The 19,290-nt window shown below is 40.3% G+C and overlaps 1 protein-coding gene across 10 annotated transcripts in view; it reads right to left on the bottom strand.

The window, feature by feature from the left end:
• DNM3 (dynamin 3) overlaps positions 1-19,290 on the bottom strand; it is a 194,127-nt gene that overhangs the window by 58,864 nt on the left and 115,973 nt on the right. For all 10 annotated transcript variants that reach the window (XR_011337866.1, XM_069862400.1, XM_069862394.1 and 7 more), the window contains one exon: positions 10,702-10,811. Coding sequence is in view for 9 of the 10 variants with exons in the window: in XM_069862400.1 (XP_069718501.1) it covers positions 10,702-10,811 (110 nt within the window). In the remaining variant the exon portion in view is untranslated. The remainder of the gene's footprint in view (positions 1-10,701; positions 10,812-19,290) is intronic.

Raw genomic sequence — 19,290 nt, 5'->3', positions numbered from 1 at the left:
TGGTACTTGTAAACTCTCCAACAAACAGAACAGATTTTCCCCTTATGGTTTAGCCATTAGTTTCCAAATTCAAATTCTACATATAGACCAGATTGCTGTAAATTTGTCGGCCAAAAGTCTTTTTAGGAAAGGACACAAGCTTAGCTGACAAAAGTTAGGAAACCACATTTTGCTAGATCTTAACAGTTGCACAAGATTCAATCTTCCATCGCAACCAGACTGTTTTCATTTCTTAGCAAGCCAGGGAGAAGGGGGAGTAGGGCTGGAGAGAGGGATGATGGAGATTCCTTAACTTTCAAAGACAACAAAGACTAGGGCTTCTTTGGTTTCATTACACAACTACAGAGGTCACTTCTACCCCGTATTTTGAGAAAAATGGTTTGAATACACTATAGGAGGAGGAAATAAAACTATTATTCTAGACAAATCTCTTTTGCATTCAAGGATTTCACCATCACGCTGCCGGAATACAACCGACTTGATCTAATTCTCACTCACAGAAGTGCTTCTCCCTTCCCAACAGTGTCACCAGACAGCTCCTAGTCCTGCTTTTTGAGGCACTCTCAGGTAACTGAACAGTAGGTGTTCAGGCCTAAGCATGAAGAAGCTGTGACACTGAAGCATTGACATGTCGTCACTGAATTATCAGCTGTGAAACCACAATGTGGCAATCTCAGTATACACACCTCTGAACAGGGAAATCGGGTAGTTTCAGCAAGCTTATGGATGGCATTCAAAACCGCAAAGAATAAAGGCATCTTCTGATTTCCTTATGTCAGTGACATTCTCACCATTTTCAATAGCTGCATCTGAGCAGCCAGGCAGGGAGCATGCTTCAGTGCTGCTCAGAACAGCACACGTTTCCTGCCCAGAGAAACCAACCCACAAAGGGATAGAGACCCTAAAGGGTCAGGTCCCATTGTTTGGTCAAAAACACGTACAGTACAGATGACTGAAAGCTTTACGGATCATTTTATTGATTAGAAATTTAAAATTAACCATTTTTCTTCCCAGACTCCTAATGTACTAAACCTGCCTTAAAGCAAATAATAGTCTGGACGACCTCCTCTGATGCCTTAATCTCATACTGATTACTAAACTGAATTTTATTCAGTTTTCAACATTGTGGGACTCAAAGTCAAAAGTTACTGAACAAAACAAGGAATTCAACAAAAATAAAGAGAGGAGCAAAATGAAATTGTCAGAGAAAAATGCTTTAATTTATCGTTGGGAGAAACTTTTACAGAGATAAGATTTTTGGCAAAGTTAACAAAGCAGCTATAACTTTGAAGAAATAGGAAGCTGAAATGGTAAAAGGGGACTCTCAGAAAAGATGACCAAAAATAACAACAGAGCAAATAAAGGCTGTAAAACACAGTGATAGGGAAGTTCCAAAAATACCTATCTGCAAGAGCAAAACAACATAACACCAGCTTGTGAAAACATTTTTTCAGGACTGTCATCTTATATATTAAACTTTTTGGCATTTTGCAGCTTGCTACATCAAGCGTAGCTGTATGAGAAAGGATTTTAGCCAACCGCTCTGAACGCATGGGAGCCGCAGTCCTGTGTTCCTGTCTCTGTATCAAGAAGTTTCCTAGGTCTAGGGACATCTTATGACCATGCAACTGATGTCTTCAGCTCTCCACGGTCTCCCTCCCTGTAATACGAGAGCTCCACCATGTTAGTGTACCTACTCTCACCACAAAGGAGGACAGGTTTCAGCTTCACAGCATGAATGAGGAACCAAAGGATATACATATAGTCAGAACTCGTAGGAAGCTTGCAGGTAAATGCATGCCTCCCTCCCACAACAGCTTCCTTGCTACTAGACTCCCACTGCCTTCCTTTCTTCCAGAAAGGCTGACAGGTATAAGACTTTTCAAAGGAAAAAATCCAAAGTAGCTTCTGAAAAGAGTGTGTCCTTTTTCTGTTACTAGTGGAATTCTACAGAATCACATCAACATGTTTTACTCATTATGAATCAACTGGCGCCTCATGGAAAGCTGTAAAACTGTTCTTGAAAACAATTCAGATTTTCTGGTTTGTTCTCTCTCCCACTTTTTAAAACTGCTGAAGATATCAGCAGAGAAACAGTTCTACTCAGTCCTCACCTACTGAGTCCATATAGAATACAGCAAGGTCATGTTCTCATTGTCACCCCTATAGCAGCTAAATGGGATGTTAGAGAATTATATAATACAGGACACCAAGAAAGGTAAAGATGAACTCTCGATAATACAAATCTGGTTGATACTCAGACACCTTTAAGTCTAAGGGACAGTAGAAATAAAATGGATTCAATAAATGGGAACTTAGAAGTACAATTTGTGTGTAACATTTCCCTCGAATATTTAACTTTTTTAAAATATGAACACATAAACATGGAAGCTATGTGCAAAGCTGCATGCATACACCACATCTACTTAAGTGGCTTCCTCCTGTAGATTCTCATCATTGTAATTGCATATGCTACGTAGTATATGAAGATACATCTATAGTGGCATTACTGGACATGAACGTAATGTTCTCTCCCCTCCCCGAATGAAAAATACAGAAGGTTCCTATTTTTTATCTGCAGATTTTATCATACTCTCGGTCAATAAACCTCAAGAACTGCATTCCAGAAAAAAACACAACATAATTGCTTATGGAGACAATTGGACTAAAAGCATCATTTCTGACTCCTCAATGGTTCCATGCTCAGGACACATCTTCTCTTCTGAAAGACCAGCAGACACCCAGCTGTAACTCTGCTTACCCAACAACTTTTTCACTTTACTATTACCTTAGTTCCCTGCATACCAGATTCCTTGCCCCCAAATGAATTTTCAGGGCCCAAAGTGAATTTTCTAGTGCAGAAATAACCTTCACATTGTCTATTGGTATTTCTCTAATCCCTCCCATCCCAGAACAATCCTAACGTGAAAATGTAGGGTTGAAGCAAGGTATTTGAAAGTGTACAAGGGGAAACAGAGAAGTGACAGACAGGTTTGAAGCCAGCCAAGCTGAGAGTTACTGAGATTCCTGTCCCAGCCTGGGCTGTCACCATTACATAGGGAAGGGTTGATGCCAGTAAAACAGCAGAACTGTACAATCCAGGACCACCAGGTGAATAACACACAACTGGTAATCTCAAAAACTTTCTGGATGCCTAGTACAGTGGAAGCAATGCCAGTAGGTTTCCATCTGCAGGAGCTGCACATCAAAACTGCTTGCAATCTGAGCAGACTCAACTGATGGACCTCAAGATGTAGAGCATCTCTTGCAATTTCTTAATACTAAGATGAGGTGAAACGTTTATCTCCAACAAACCTGGAAAGATTTTAAAGGCAACCACTGTAGACTTGTCATAAATCCAGTTGATACACATGCATTTGTATTCATGCATAGCTATGTATTAACTCTGAACAGACAGATTTTAGATTGAGTTTGATCTGGAACATTTCAGTAGAAAAAGATGCACAATATGTGAATGTAATTTTTTTCATATATAGAGAAAATACAAACCAAGATAAATGAAGACGCATTTATTCTTGCCAACATGGGAAGAGACGGAACAGCAATTACAAAGCAGGAATATTAGTGATTTTTTTTAGCATTGTGCTCCAAAGAACACAAACTCACATCTAACTTTAGTAGTTGCACTGGAACAAATGAGGCTTCTCACATACTGAAAGATAAAGGATTACCTTTATACAGGGATTTCAAACAACTGTACTTTTCACCTCAAATGATTTTTATGGTAAATATCTTATCTTTTTATTAGGATGGAAGCAGAGTTAAAATGAACATTAAAAATCTGGAACCAAATGCAAATCAGCCCAATTTTATCCCATGAAAATCACAAAAGGTTAAATTCTTGGGTATTTCTTATTTGATTGAAAATGAAATCATACAGAATATGGGTTTCATAAATAGTCACCTAAAGTGAAAAAAGGGAGAAAATAACAGAATCCAGATACTCCAAATATACATGCACAACTGAGAAAGATAATCTTGGATGAACGACTCTTGTATGTTTTCTGCTTGTTCAACCTGCAACTCTACTGTAGATACTCTGCTTATTCAGCCTTAGTCTTAGCCTACCATCTTAGACACCTGTAATTCCACAATGGCTGGTTTGAATATATGCACCATATCTCATTAAAAAAAAGCTCTACTAGGACCTCCATAAATCATATATTATAAAAAACCGAAATCAACCATCTGTTCTGAGTTAACAGCAATGACTTACATTTTCTATCAAGGCGTGCCATTTCAGATCAGCCCAATGTGACTGTTACTTAAAACTAATTACATGTATCTCTGAAGATCTTCTCTTAATACCCAGAAAAGCTAAAGAGAAAAACTCTGAGTCTGTCATGAAATAATAGCACTTAAGCAATTTTACCACCTAACTCATGGAATTGGTCTCCCAGAAGTATAGGGATCTTCTCAAATTCACGCACACAAGTACACATGCAAACCCATACCATTTTAGTGTGAAAATGTGCAGAAGATATGCTGATCAGTGTATAGGCAAGTCTAGACAATGAAGTATCCAAAGTTCTATATGTAACGCAGAATAGAAATACAGCCCAAACTAACAACACATTGGCCAAAATCTGCAGTAATAACTGTAACTGGCACTAAAATGTTCCATAACTCCCTGTTGAAGAAGGTTTGATCCTTTTCGTGGTGAGGGATAGAAGTCTGTTTCAGAATCTGCATTGGGGCCACACAGATGCAAAAGCTGATCACAGCTGTCAGAGCCTCATCGTGCACAGAGGGAGGTGCATCTCCCGCTCCAGTGCTGGGTGTCTCTGGATGGGGCAGTGGGACCCAGACCTTGCTGGCCCAAGCAAGGTGAAGTTGTCCTGCAGGCTGGGTCAAATTTACCAGCCACGACTTGGCCAATACTTAAACACCCATGCCTCTGGTAGGTGTCACTAACCTTTCAGACCCCACACAATCACTTAGGGAATTGTCTTAGGGAGAAGTGCAGTGTAACTATCATATTTAAGGCATAGGTTTGGCATTGATGTATCCTCTCCCCAAGAACCCTTTTTTTGCTCTGCAATACCAGTTTTAAACCTTAATACCTGCACCACCTATCCAACACACTATGTATTATTTATCATACAAAAAATTCTAGTCAATAATGACATAAAGGAAACATTCCAGAAAAAAAACCAACTTTTTTTCCCTCTTTTTTCTTTTCTGTTAATGCAATGGGCTTGGGGATAAAGGTTAGTATTTCCTTGGGCTTGTATATTTTTCCTGTTCGCTATATTCACTAGCATCTTAGAAGTTTGTTTACAAACATTAGCAGGTTTTTTTCTGGATTACATTTGTATGTGTTTTAATTTAACAGATTCTCACTCTTGCTCTGAATAGCTTACAGTCCAACTTTTCCTGGGGCTTAGCTCTCTGAGTAATTCAGAAACAGTAACTAAACATGCATCTCATCTTAGGCTTTCTCCTTTAGCCTGGCTTCCATCCAACACCTCCTCTGACCCGGTCTCCTTTCACTAGTTCCCTCTATTTTGGCTCTTGCCCAATTTCCCCTATATATGGATGGCAGTTAACTAGCTGCTGTTCAGAAGAAGAAATTCAGTACTTAAAGCTCTAGTGCATTTGGAGTCCCAGAGAAGACCTATGCTCCAGTCCCTTCTACAGCAACATTTAGCCAACGACATACATTCAAAATAAATTCTGCTGAATCTTTCACTTAGTAGACATCGTGTACTTTCCTGGACCTTATCAGACAGCATATTTTCTTGCGCAATATGATTCCTAACTGTTAGAGTGTACTCAGGAGCAAGATGCCAAAATCTATCATCTGACAGTTCTATTTCCAGTCCTATTGTGTGCCCTCAAAACTTCCTTTTGATCGCTTTTCTCTTGACATTCATCTGTTTCTCAGATTAAGGATCTGTTTCTATGATAAGCCTGCCCCAGACAGTCAGCTCTCATGCAGGGATGGTAGGTTCTGCTACAGTGCTTCTTGGTTAGCATTCCAGAACCTATTCTTGTGGTGGCAAACAGGAGCAGTTCTCTGCTTTGAATTTGTTCCTTGCATTCCCCTGCCACACAGAACCCTAGAGGTGAGGAAAGCAATACTGCTGTTCAGTTTCATCCAGATCCCAGCTGGGCAGAAAAGTAAAAGACTGGGAGACTTGGTGGGATCTTCCCCAGCGAGGAAGGGAGAATTTCACACATTAGTTCTGCTTCTTTGCCTCCAAGGAAAGGAATGAGTCTGAAGAGGAACAGAGTTTCCTGCGTAAGAAAGAGACTCTCCACCAGGTACCTCTTCCTCACTGTACCATTGCTATTCCCAGTAGTAGTAGAAAAGGCCTGAAAATTCACCAACTCAACAAACAGCCTACTACCATTTTATAATCCACGAAATCTTTACCTAGTAGAATATCTTCTCTCACAAAAGAGAAATAATTCATCTCTCCAGACTTGGAGAATAGGTGAGAAGGAAGCTTCCTCTGGGCTTGTGAAAAAGAAGTGAGTTTTTACCCATCAGTCCTCCTTTACTTAAAAGGAAAGCAGTATTTAGATGGAGTTGTAATACAGTAATACAATTTCTTGATCAATAAATCAGGAAAAGAAGTGTAACTATTCTACTGCAAAGGGAAAGGACTACTTTAGAATGTAGATTCTACAGAATCTAGAAAAACAGTGCCATGAGGGTCCTGTAGTCAGTTGGACAAGATTATGAGAAATACTGCTTGCTCTTCTTACTTAGGGTTGGGACACACACACACACGACTGTTGCATAGATCCTAAAGGAAGGCAGATTTAGGACCACATTTCTGGTCCCAGACTACAGCTAAGAAGCACCAATCGGCAAATAATTTTTACAGGAAATATGTGGGAGATTGGCAAAGTGTCTGGAATTAAATCCTAGAAGGAAGGTTAACAGGCAGAATTTGTTTTATTTGTCCTTGAACTCTGCACAAGAGCCTTAGACATTCATCAATAAGCACACTCCAGGTTAATCTACTGCACCTAAGCACAGGCACTGACAAAATCCCCTCTCTTCCTCTTAGCTCTGCCTAAGAAAGTCAATCAGCAGCTACATCTACACAAATCCACATTATGTTCTACAGCAGTACCACAAACACTATTGCTTTTTCCTATGGTATAATAATAATAGGAATAATAATAGGAATGGTTGGACACAATGATCTGGTGAGTCTTTTCCAACCTGGTGATTCTATGATTCTATAATTTTCAAATACTTTTAATGCATTTGATCCCTCTTCCAGTCTAAAAAGACTTTCCAGCAACTTACTGGGGAGGAGGAAAGGATGGTTCACACAAAACAGCACTCTCTTTCTTGACAGCTTTATATTTAGGCACATACCACTTGACTCTACCGCTCAACTTCAGCTGCTTAAAAGCAAACTCATGTATTAGAGATGGACACAGTCAAAAATGATCCAGGAATCAAAAGGCACTCTAATATACATTGGTTTAATATCTAGTACTGTGAAAGTGAGTAACAGAGGATTCCATCTCTGAAGGTTTTCAATGGTGTTTAGATGGGTCTACTCAAAAACATTAAATAAATCATTTAGTTTGCTAAAAAATAAAGTTCACCCCCTATTCTTTGAGCAGTACTAAATCTATTTCACACTAAGAATTTCCCTTTCCCTGACTCCCTTTTGTTTTTTTAAATTGTAATTAGAAAGTAACAGGGAAAGAATTCAATTATTTCACAATGCAGCCTTTTCATAAACATACAATTATGTTCACTTCATGAGAATTTATCTTCACTGTGAAATCAATCGTCACAGTCTCCATTTACTATACATTAGTGAATTATTTGATTCCTGTCAGAGAACTGTTGACTTCTGCAGTAAATCAAAATGACAGATAGTGTACGTTTCCTTCTGCATCTATCCCCAAGCCTCGGCTAACTCAAGATGGTTTTTCCTTCTATGTAGTGAAATGACCATTTTCCTGGTAACTGTATTTCAGACCTGGGAAGGCTTTCATAAACGGAAAAAATGCAGTGCATAATCCAGGAAACTATTGAAATGTACAGTATCAGAAACATATGGCTGTAGCAAATGCATATGCAGTGAGGGGCCTGGATTGAAAAGTAGATCGAGCTTATTAAAATTTGTTTTCTAAAGGGATTTTGCTTGAGAATTAAAATACATTATTTTGAATTGAGCACTAAGAAAGTTCACATAGTTGATGAAAAAAAATGCTGCATATTATGGGAAAAAAAAAGATACAGAATAATCTCCATGCTATCACAGAAGCTGGAACAGATGATTTTTCCTTTGTTCTTTAATGATCTACATCTTAAGTAGCAAAGTGGTTCCACAACCAGAACCCTCAGTCAGCAAACTCAGAAGGAGAAAACTGAATTTTATCTCAATTGCTAAGATTTTTTTTTTACTAAAAAAACAACCACACATCCCCCCAAAGGATGAACTAAGCTATTTTTTTCTTGAAACTTTTACAGAAACTAAGTTCATTTTTACTTGAGTTTTGAAAAGCAAGCCATATTCTCACATGCAACCCCATGAGAAACCAGAAATCAACAGATTAGCATAAAGTGAAACTAAAAGAAGACTTTCAATAGACATTTATTGATTCCCTGTTCCAGTTTCCCTAATAATCTGGGACAGGGAACAGTCCCCAGTTGGGGGCCAGATCACTTTACTCAAGACCCAATATCCCTGCTAACGCAATCTATGAATTTAGAAAACAGTGGAGGTGACACTAAACTTGTTTTGACCAACATGTGCCAGCAGGCAGATTTTTAGAAATAACTGTTTCATAGCAAGAGGAATTGCCGTTGTAATTAGAATTCAATACAGATTTCTTCAAGACCACATTCTGCCTCCTTTTAAGCTGGGAGACCACCTTCATAAACAGCCTCTCCCAAGGCAAAGTTATTTCATTGTCTCATCACTGTGTTGTCATGTCTTAGCATGCCCATGTAGATAAAAGGATGTGTTTAGAGCAGCTTGCAGATGCAGGGGGGTTTACTCACAGCCCAAATGGGCAGGGTTATTAACAGACACTGCAAACATTTTGGACAGCTGACTTCAAAATCCTCACTGTCTCATGTGTATGAAGATTCAGTGAAAAAGTGAATGTAACACCCAAATAAATGGCAATCCTGCCAACGGAAACACATGCTTCTCTTGGTTTGTCACAGCAGTTCAGTGATTAGTATTTAGCCTGATGAAAATATTCAAAGCCATTAGACAAAACAAAGGAGAAACAACGAGCTACACTAAACAGATTTCTCATGGAAAGAACTTAATATACACAGCTGATATCAAGCTAGCAGGACAAAGTTATCTTTTCTGACTGATGTACGTGCAATGCGTAGATTATTCACACAGATCTATAGCAGAATAATCACAATTACATTCATTTCCAACATCTGAAGATGATTTATGTTTTTAAAAACCTGTGACATTTTTTAAAGCTCTTTTTCTGTGTTGCAGAAATGCAAGCAGTCAAGTGTTTGAAATCTTATTCACAACAAGTATGTGTGCGGCATGCTTTCAAAGGGCATCTCCTGGCAGACAATGTCCACATGTAGGCTAGCTGAGAAGTCAGCAGATGCAGGCAAAGCCTTCATGGGGTAGTTCAGAGCAAGACTCACATTGCGTCCTCATGTTTCTGGGGCCAACAGAAACTTGGCAGCCCAGAAATCTTATGCTTTGGTTTTGCTTTGCAGGAGGGAGGGGCATTCCTTGCTTCTGAAAGGACTATTTTGGGCCAGCTCAGGAGCAACAACAGCTGGCTCTGCAGGGAGCCACATCCAGGCCTCATCATCTTGAGCAACATCTGAATGTATTGCCAAGCTCTGGCAATGCAAAAGGGAAGTTGGTGTGAAGGGACTTAGCAGAAGAGAAAAGGAAAACAAGAGCAACTATCCATGCTACCGCTACCACTGATTTTATCAATTTTCCTGAAAAACAGCTTACAGAAATTGCACCTTATCTGCTGAAACACAATTCCACTGAGACAGGTGCAAATGCAACTCTCCTCTTCAGTAGCAAAAAATAAAATGTACAGCTACTTGTATGGCTTTCAGTGTTGTCATGTTTCCTTGACATAGTTGTGCACAGTAATATGAATCAGCTGTGCATCTGGATTAGGCTCTCGTAGAGTACCCACACCACTGAAATCAGAAGATGGAGCCTTCCTCATACTTCTTCTTTTAAAATACTACAAAGCAATGATTCTAATTAATTAAGGAAGCAAAGGAATCAGTTTTGTTCTCCATTCAGCAGTATTTCAACCCAAACAAACAACAGAATGACTCCCAAGATTACAGAGAGGCAAGACTTTCCACTGGAGAAAGTGAAAAGCAAGATGCTGTTGTGATTTACCCCAGTTCAATCTGGTCACAAGGTACAGAAGTCATGAATGTTTTGGTAAGCCTACATGATTGCCAAGTAAAACAAAAACAGGATCAGGAGACGATTATTCAGTCCATACAGAAGAACTAGATGACTAATGATGGAGCTGTTTCACCCCATGAGTGGCTAGGAGGACACTAACCTTTCATCCCATGGTTATGCAACAGCAAAGAAGCAGGTAAGTCAAGAGTATCAAAATCTCTGTTCACTCAGCATGATGAAAATACCAGAACTGCACTCTCAGTTATTAAATGCTCAGCTAGAAACAGCTTTATAGAATTATTTGCAGAGTAGCACATTTTCTTACCTCTGCTCCGTGTTAAACAATGCAAAGATATGTTTGCTAGACATGAAGCTCTTTTCAACATCTCGCACTTTCAAGTTGTCCAAAGGAAGCATGTACTTCTTCTCTTTTTCCTAGAAACAGGAACAGATTAAAACAACACTATGTGAGCAGTCTCAAAAAAGCCTGACCTCAGCAAACTCTGTTTAGTTGCTAATGCCTGCAATACATTTATTATCATAAGGGAATATCCAAAATTGAAATGTCTGCATACCTGCAACAGAAATGAAACCTTAAGTCCAGTTCTGGTTTTCACTAACTTTTAAAACATTTCTTAATAAAACAGTTCCCCCTCAAACACATAAGCATCCACTTTTATTATTCTTCATTCCTCTGAATCCTAGAAAGGGTCAGTCTTAACTACACTGGAAGTACCTAATCAATGCAGAACTCTTCTACCAGGTCTGCACAGCAACTGGAGTAACCTGTGACATGAAATTGATGTTTATCTGAGTTACTATTATTTAGGGATGATGATCCTAGGGATAAATTTTCATTCTTCCAGCGGAAAATGCAAAAATCATACAAATCAATCAAAATCATGCCTTCATCAATGTTTTACATATACCATACACAAACACAAACAAAATCAGACTCTACCCTAACTAGTTCATTTCTCCAAAGAGCAAGATCAATCTATTCACTCTTGCTATAGCCACCTCCTTTTGTATTTTCATCACATCTCTCATTTACAGCACAATCACTATAACTTCATCTTTTCTAGGCTTCCTGCTTCCTGTTGCTCCAGATTGAGGACTAGTAAAACTCAAGCTACTTTATGATGTCAGAACAAAAAAGCCCTAATATTATTAGCTGTTACCCATCGTGTTAAGCTTCTTTGAAGTCCTTGTACTTATGGATGAATGAGGGCAAACCTCTCCACTTTGTATTGCAAATACACCTGATGCTAAGCAGAAGAGATACAAAGGCAAGAGGGGCAACACAGGCATCCTCATACCCCCTTTCTGCAATTCAACTCAGCTGCGCTTCAGCAGGTTGCAAAACCAAACCAGATGAGAACCTACCTGAGTAAAACTATAAAAATACAGTGAGAGGCTCAACAGTGGCTCACTTTCCTAGACAGTTTCATAACAGGCCTCGGTAGAGAAAAAAACATATTTCAAGCACGGTTTCTACTGTTGCATTTTGCTGCATACAAAAGTTATCACATCTAGTATGTCAGTGTTACATTAAAGTATATGATGGATTTTTCAAACTGCCTCTAGCTTAGCCATCCTAAAGATTATTCCCCACAGAAGATCATACATACATAGATCCTTCAGTCTCTCACCTAACAACAGTTCTGATGCAGGAACCTACTTCTGTGCCAGTCTACAGCCATTTGGCACAGTTTGTATTTAGATACATTCTCTCTGAACCCTTGGGGTTCTCCCTGCAGGAGGGGTACAGTCATCCATTCACTCATCATTACTGCTGAGCAAATAAAACTAAACAAATTCAATTCATAATTTACCAAGATAAGTAAATAAATAATAGTAAGTGAAGCTAATTAAAGAAATTCTAGATCAGATATTTATGTGTAAAAATTACAAGTACACTGCCCTCTAATACTGATTTTTATTGATATGATGATCTGCTTTGATATTATAAATTTATATCCAAAATAGTTTTGGTAGCATTTAAAATATGTTAGCTTTGCTGCCATGACAAAGTGACACACACTTGAAAAATACCCTAGCATATAAACTCAGAACACATATTACATTTTGTATTGAACACAAACAATTTCTTTCAGTTGAAAGCTGGACTGCATGGTAATGTAAGGCAATTTCTTTTCTATTTCAGATACTTATGATTCGTTATATAAAAAAAAAAATTCATCCAGGCAGAAATATTACTGTAATTTATTCCACGATAACAAAGAAAAAAATAGATAAGGTTAATTTTTGTTCTTTGAAACTTCTCTCTCACTGTTAGAGAATATGCTTACAATTATTTACTCTTCGATTACCAGAAATGTAAGAGGTTCTGATGAAGCGTTTGTTCTGACAGACAAACCAAACAACCACAGCCCAGTAAAAATAGAAACTGATGAAAAAACTATACCAAGAATCTGATTGTCTAAACAAAAATTCCACACGCAGTAAAGTTTTATAAATGCTTGATGCCAAACTGTGAGAAAGTGTTTCTTCTGAAGCCAGAAGGAAAAAGGAAATGCCTACTGAAGGCTAAGAAGTGGTTGGTATTTATTTACATGGCCTCCTACCCACACGCTGAGACAGAGCTGTTTCCAAGAAAGGGAAATCATAGGGTGCCTGTGCTTGAAGTGAACAGAGACAGCATGTCACAGATGAGGCATCAGACCTAAATAGTTCTGAATTCCAGAAGAAAGGTATTATTGCAACATTAAAGCATGGTTGCAAAACCCATAGCAACTTTATGAGTGGTTGGGGGTTTTTTTCAAACAAAGAAAAAAAAATAATGGAGCATGAGCTAATTCAACAGCAGATGAGCCCAAAATCATTTCAGCCTTAGCTCAATCAATATTTTGTTATGGCAGGGCAAAAAAAGCTCCAGCCAGGACTATGTGTGCACATTTCTCACCCTGCGAGGCTGATAGCCTAAGAAACAGAGAATGCACAAAGCCTGGGAGGAATGGGGCTCGGCACAGTTCTACGAGTGACGACACGCACATAACTGCGGGTCCAGTTTGTCCCTCTCAGCATTTGTTCCTTTTTATTTATAGATTTTTGTTTTTATAATGGGGCAGAGAACTGAAGCATGACATGAGGGGAAAAACCAGCACACACTGATCTCATGTAGAGACTTTGCCTCTCTTTTTTCCCATATGGTGTGAAGGAGCAAAAGGAAAAAGCAGGAGGTACCAGAGCCCATTCCTGTCTCCATGACATGGAAAAACAAAGTCCCCAGAATGAACTTTAGGAAAACAAACTAACCTGCTGGCCTGGGGAGGCCTTCCCACCCACAAGACAATGTTTCGCCACTCATGGGCATAAGAAATAGTCACATCCTTAATGGCTCCGACAGTCAAGCAGGCTGCTGAGAACTGGCAGCACGATGTAAATATGCCACATAACAACTGCCCTATCCTTCTGCAGTGTTTGAACTTACTAAAAATAAATACTGCCAAAGTCCAAAATGGCACAAGGGATGCAAAAACTACCACAGCAGCTCCCCTCCCCTGGCAGGGTCTCAGTCAGCCCTTCCAAGCTAATGAACTTCATTTCAGACAGAGGCAGGGACCATTCTCCACCTTTGGAACTTTATAGGCTCCATCAGAACTGCAGCACAAGAAATGCTGGATGCAGTGTCAGCTAGCAGGGGCACAGAACTCCTTTGCTTCAAAGAAAAGAGGTTGTTAAATTACTTTGTTGAATTACTTCAGCTTCTTCCTGTTATCAAAGGTGATGCTCATTTTCAGTTGTCACTTTGAGACGGCTATGGCACAGCAGCACCAGCATACAGGACAAATGCTACTCCCCATTTCACATCCTGAGGAACAGAAGCAACATTCATGCAGGACAATTCCAACATATGACGCTCAGGTTCTGAAAGGCAGGTTTGAGCCTGAGTGTTGGCTTCACTGCACTTTCAGCTACGGCACAGGGAATGGAGCCAGTCTGCTCACACTTTGTAATGCTTTTTAGAACACCACTGGCCAATTGTGGGGTCATGACACCAACCAAAAACCTGTCTATACAGACCGTGGGGAGCACAAATCCAAAGAAATCAAACTCCCAACTGGAAGTGCAGGCCACACTGGATTCATTCTGTGCATCATTTGAACTGAAATACAACTCTCATGAGTTATTACTACACAGTTACAGCAAATACAGGTATCCATTAGCTGGCAATAATGCATATTGGGCATTAATGAGGCAAACAGTGAACTACTTCAAAATCGTATACTGAGGAAGGGCAGCTTTGAATTACAGCTTGGGTACAGCAGACAGAAAGGTTGCCATTTCTGCCTGTGAACCAGCACTGCACTACTGTCTGTATTTGTTTCCCCGAGAATCACCCTGGCCTAACCCCTGCTGCGCTCACAGGCACGGTGCCAGACCCCTTCTTTGTACTGCTGGGTTTGTGATGGTGGGGCACGTTAATGTTTCCTGCGATCAGGGTGCTAACATGTGTAGGTGGAATACCAAGGCCAAGCAACTACCTGGCAAAGCAGTTAAGCAGCAAAGGCAGAAAATCATACTGAAATGAAGATGTTCTATGGCACTACGCTCTCTTAGCTGGCTGGATCATCACCCCCACTTTACAGACAGGAGCGGGCACAAGCAGCAGAGGCTTGTGAACTGGCTAAGCCAGAGTGATCTATATGAAAGAAAAAAACAGGACAAAATATTGAGTGTAAGGAAATGCTGGTGGTGAGCTGAAGTGACCCCTATTTACTCCTGAAAAGGAGAGGCTCAGGCTTGCTTAACCTAGAAGCTGCTCTCCCTGCCAGTGCAGAACAGCTTACTCTGCAGCATTTGATAAAAAAGCAAACTATTAAGATGCCTCATAGCAACCTTTACAGTATTTAATTAATATAAAAAAGTTAACCATATTCTAACCTTAAATATACCAAGAGAATTTTACTGTGTTTCTATTTTGGTTTATTTTCTCTCTTGGTTTAGAAAGCCACACAGCATCTTCACAATGGTCCCTGCTTTACCACACTTGGCTTTAATGCATACTCTGAAAAGTGAGGCGTGAGGTGCTTCAATATTACTGCAAACTTCTGAAGAAAAACAAGGGAAGTTATTTTATTAGGGACAACTTAGCAATGTGGGATTCAAGCCTGAACATGCTCCTGGGTACAGAAAATATAATTCTGAACTGTCTGTAAAATGAAGAAGGAGCTGCTTTAACAGAAAAACAATGCATACATAAACATTCTAACATTTTTATGGAAAGCATAGCAAAAGAACACTTAATCAGTTGCAGATGACAAGACTGAGTTTCTTCTACCTATGCACCTCTTTCTCCAGTCTCCTACCATCAACTCCTGCAAGATTTTAGCTGTCAATAAAAAAATACTGAAGCCAAGCACTTTTCCAAGAGTTTCTTCCACTGAAACAAGATTCAAACCACCACAGATTCCGATTCTTTGATAAAGCCAGCCACACAGTCATCAAGAAGCACCCTCATATGTAGTAATGACTCCCTACATGATCAAATGAAAGTTTCCAGACAAAAACTTCAGGCAAAAATGAAAAATGACTCTCATTCTCTGAGCAGGACCACACCTCCACAACGCACTACCATTCCCCTTCCTGTATGCTGTCACCATGCGCCAGGAGAATTCCACAGCTGTGCTACGGAATTACCTAAAGAGCAATTTTATTACATGAATCTATATTGACAATCAATCCTTACAGACTGGGCGGAGAATGGATTGGGAGCAGCCCTGAGGAGAAGGACTTGAGGGTGCTGGTTGATGAGAAGCTCAAGATGAGCTGGCAATGTGTGCTTGCAGCCCAGAAAGCCAACTGTGTCCAGGGCTGCATTCAAAACAATGGGACCTGCAGGGCCAGGGAGGGGACTCTGCCCATCTACTTTCCTCTGGTGAGATCCCACCTGGAGCCCTGTGTCCAGTTCTGGAGTCCTCGGCACAGGAAGGACATGGATCTGTTGGACTGAGTCCAGAGGAGGCCATGAGGATAATCCAAGGGCTGCAGCACATCCCATACAATGACAGGCTGAGAGAGCTGGGGTTGTTCAGCCAGGAGAAGGCTCTGGGGGGACCTTAGAGCAGCTTTCTAGTACTGAAAGGGGATACAGGAAAGCTGGGGAGGGGCTCTTTATCAGGGAGCACAGGGATAGGATGAGGGGAAACAGTTTTAAGCTGAAAGAGGGGAGATGGAGATGAGATCTTAGGAAGAAATGTTTTCCTGTGAGGGTGGTGAGGCACTGGCACAGGCTGCCCAGAGAAGTCGTAGCTGCCCCACTCCTGGAGGTGTTCAAGGCCAGATTGGATGGGGCTTTGAGCAGTCTGGTCTTGTGCGAGGTGTCCCTGCCCATGGCAAAGGGTTGGAACTGGATGATCTTGAAGGTCCCTTCCAACACAAACCATTCCATGATTCCATGATTGACAAGAACAATCCAATGTAACATGTTAGAGAACTGTCACCTATAGGCACACATGTAATTAAATATCACAATGACACAGAAGAACCATTATGCAACATATAAGAAACAATTCTAGGAAAGTGCTAGGGAATAAAATGTGAGCTTCAAATAGAAAATTGCAGTATGAAAATGTGAAAACAGCCTCAGGCGTGCTGAAACCAGGACAAGGTGATAAGCCAGGCTATTCGAAGAAAGGAGCGCACAGCACAGAGCACAAATACCAAATCTTACACTCCCCCAGTGTTACAAGATTCTACCCACTGCTATGGCAGAAATAATGAGTTCCTTATTACAACTCGAAGTTGAGAATTCCAAATCTGAATCTGCCACAGAAAAAGGGAAGATCTGATCATACAATTACGTTATTTCAGGTTTGAGCTAGCAACTTTTTAAGTTTTGCATTTGTATTGTCTTTTCTAGGAAATTATGAGCACTCCTGGCTCTTCCCATTTTAAGGCAAAGTATCCTAAGCTACTTTAATCATCTGTTTGGTTTGCCCAATCTTTTGGTACCTCTTCTCACAACATATCATTAAAAGAATTCAAGAGGTGTGTTTTATCTCTGGCGTTTCTTTTGAATCCAGCTGCGGGATTAAACCTGATATTAATGTACATCAGTCCTTGGTCTTGTCACTCATTTTACAGTGTATTTCTCACTTCCCATAGTGTTTTTCTCTCCTTAGAACCAGTATTATACTTGTTGCTGCACCTTCCTTCTGCCCAGACTTCTTCAGGAACAGAGCCACAAGACTTCACAACTCTTCACAACAAGTATTTGAAATACTCCATCCTTTTGAGAAATGGTCACTAGTGTCTTTCTTGAAAGGAGTTTACTATCCTGTTACGTTTCAAGACTTCCCAGAAGGACACCAACACAGAACCTTTCTACATCACTATTTTGCAGCACAGCTGTCCAACTTTAACTGAGGGTTTACCAGGAGCTGATGCTGCAGCTCGCACTCATGTAGCACACAGCAGTGTAGAACCTCACAGCATACCACCACTCCTCCTCCTTGCCTGGAGGACAGGATGAGCACAGCACACAACAACAAACAACCAGAATCCTTGAGGAGTGCTGTGCCGAGAGGCCAAGCTGGTCCTTAAGTGGGAGCTACCAAACCTGCTGACCCAAGCTAACTCCCTGTGGCTGCTGCCTGCGCAGCAGTCCTGATATTATGGCACTCAAATTCTCCAGCATCCACCTCTCATTTCCCTCAATAACCAGCAGTGACTGTGCAGACCCTGAATGGCTGAATTTTAAAAAACAAATAATTAAAAATTCCAGTTATTTCATAGTATGATGGAATGATTTGGGTCGGAAGTGACCTCAAAGATCACCCAGTTTCAACCCTCTTGCCATGGGCAGGGACACCTTCCACTGGATCAGGTTGCTCATAGACTCATCCAATCTGGCCTTGAGAAACACTGGCACTCCCTGTGTGTTTATATAATCAGTGTATCAAACAGAAGTGCAATAGTTTCTGGAATACAGAGCAAATTCAGCATGATTTAAGATTGCCACTCTTCAAAAGAGGTGTTTAGTTTCACAGATGGAAGGGCTGGTCTTTCACTGTTCTGTGCTGTGGGGATGTGCTGTCAGTAAAGGGATCAATCTGAGAAAGAGCCTGATGAAGAGGAAATCTCTGCTTAGCTTCTTTCTGTTAGAATCTTGAAAGGTCATTTTGAATTTGGGAAATCTTGTCCGGGAAAGAAGCCAGCAATTCCCCTGAACTGAAGTGGTGCTGGCATTTAAAATCGAGAGAAAGCCCCGACTGAATGACCAGTTGTCAGTTTAGAAAAATTCTGCTGGATGTGGCTAGTGACTGCTCTGAAGGTAGAGGATGAAAAAAAATGTATCCTTTGACCTTTTTATCCCTTGCAATGAAGCCTGCTTATGACAGCTTGTTTTTCTCAACTGGCGCTCAAGTTTTTATTTCTCACTCTTCACCTACTGCAGATCATCCAACGATCACATTGGTTTGCAGGAGTGACAGAGCAGGATGAAGGGCTTTGAGGCAGCATGTCTGTGCTGGCCGAGGGAACAGAGTGAGCACGATGTACCAGTTCCTGGGAGATCTGGCTTTTCAGTCAAATACATCTTTTCATTCATACAGTTTACAGTTATGCTTATTACTTATACATTTGTGCATGTATAAAAATAATTTTATATATATGTGCAGACACACACGTTTTGGGATTTTTTTCTCTTTATAGGAAAACCATAATTACTGAAACCGGTTCTCTTTCAATAGAATCGCAGCTCAACTTTCAGTCTTGAGGAGGTGGTAGTCTGGTGGACAAACCCCTCCAGTTCTAACACCCTGTTGCATTAGGAATACTAAGTTGAGATAAAAAAACCCTAGTAAGTTTAACTGGATTTTCACCTTCCTGGACTCCCTTAATTTGCACATTTTTATATGCAAAAAAGAGGTAGATGAAGAAGATGCAT

This window comes from Phaenicophaeus curvirostris, chromosome 8, assembly GCF_032191515.1.
Source record: "Phaenicophaeus curvirostris isolate KB17595 chromosome 8, BPBGC_Pcur_1.0, whole genome shotgun sequence".
NCBI classification, from domain to species: domain Eukaryota; kingdom Metazoa; phylum Chordata; class Aves; order Cuculiformes; family Cuculidae; genus Phaenicophaeus; species Phaenicophaeus curvirostris.
This window is presented reverse-complemented; position numbering and strand designations above follow the sequence as displayed.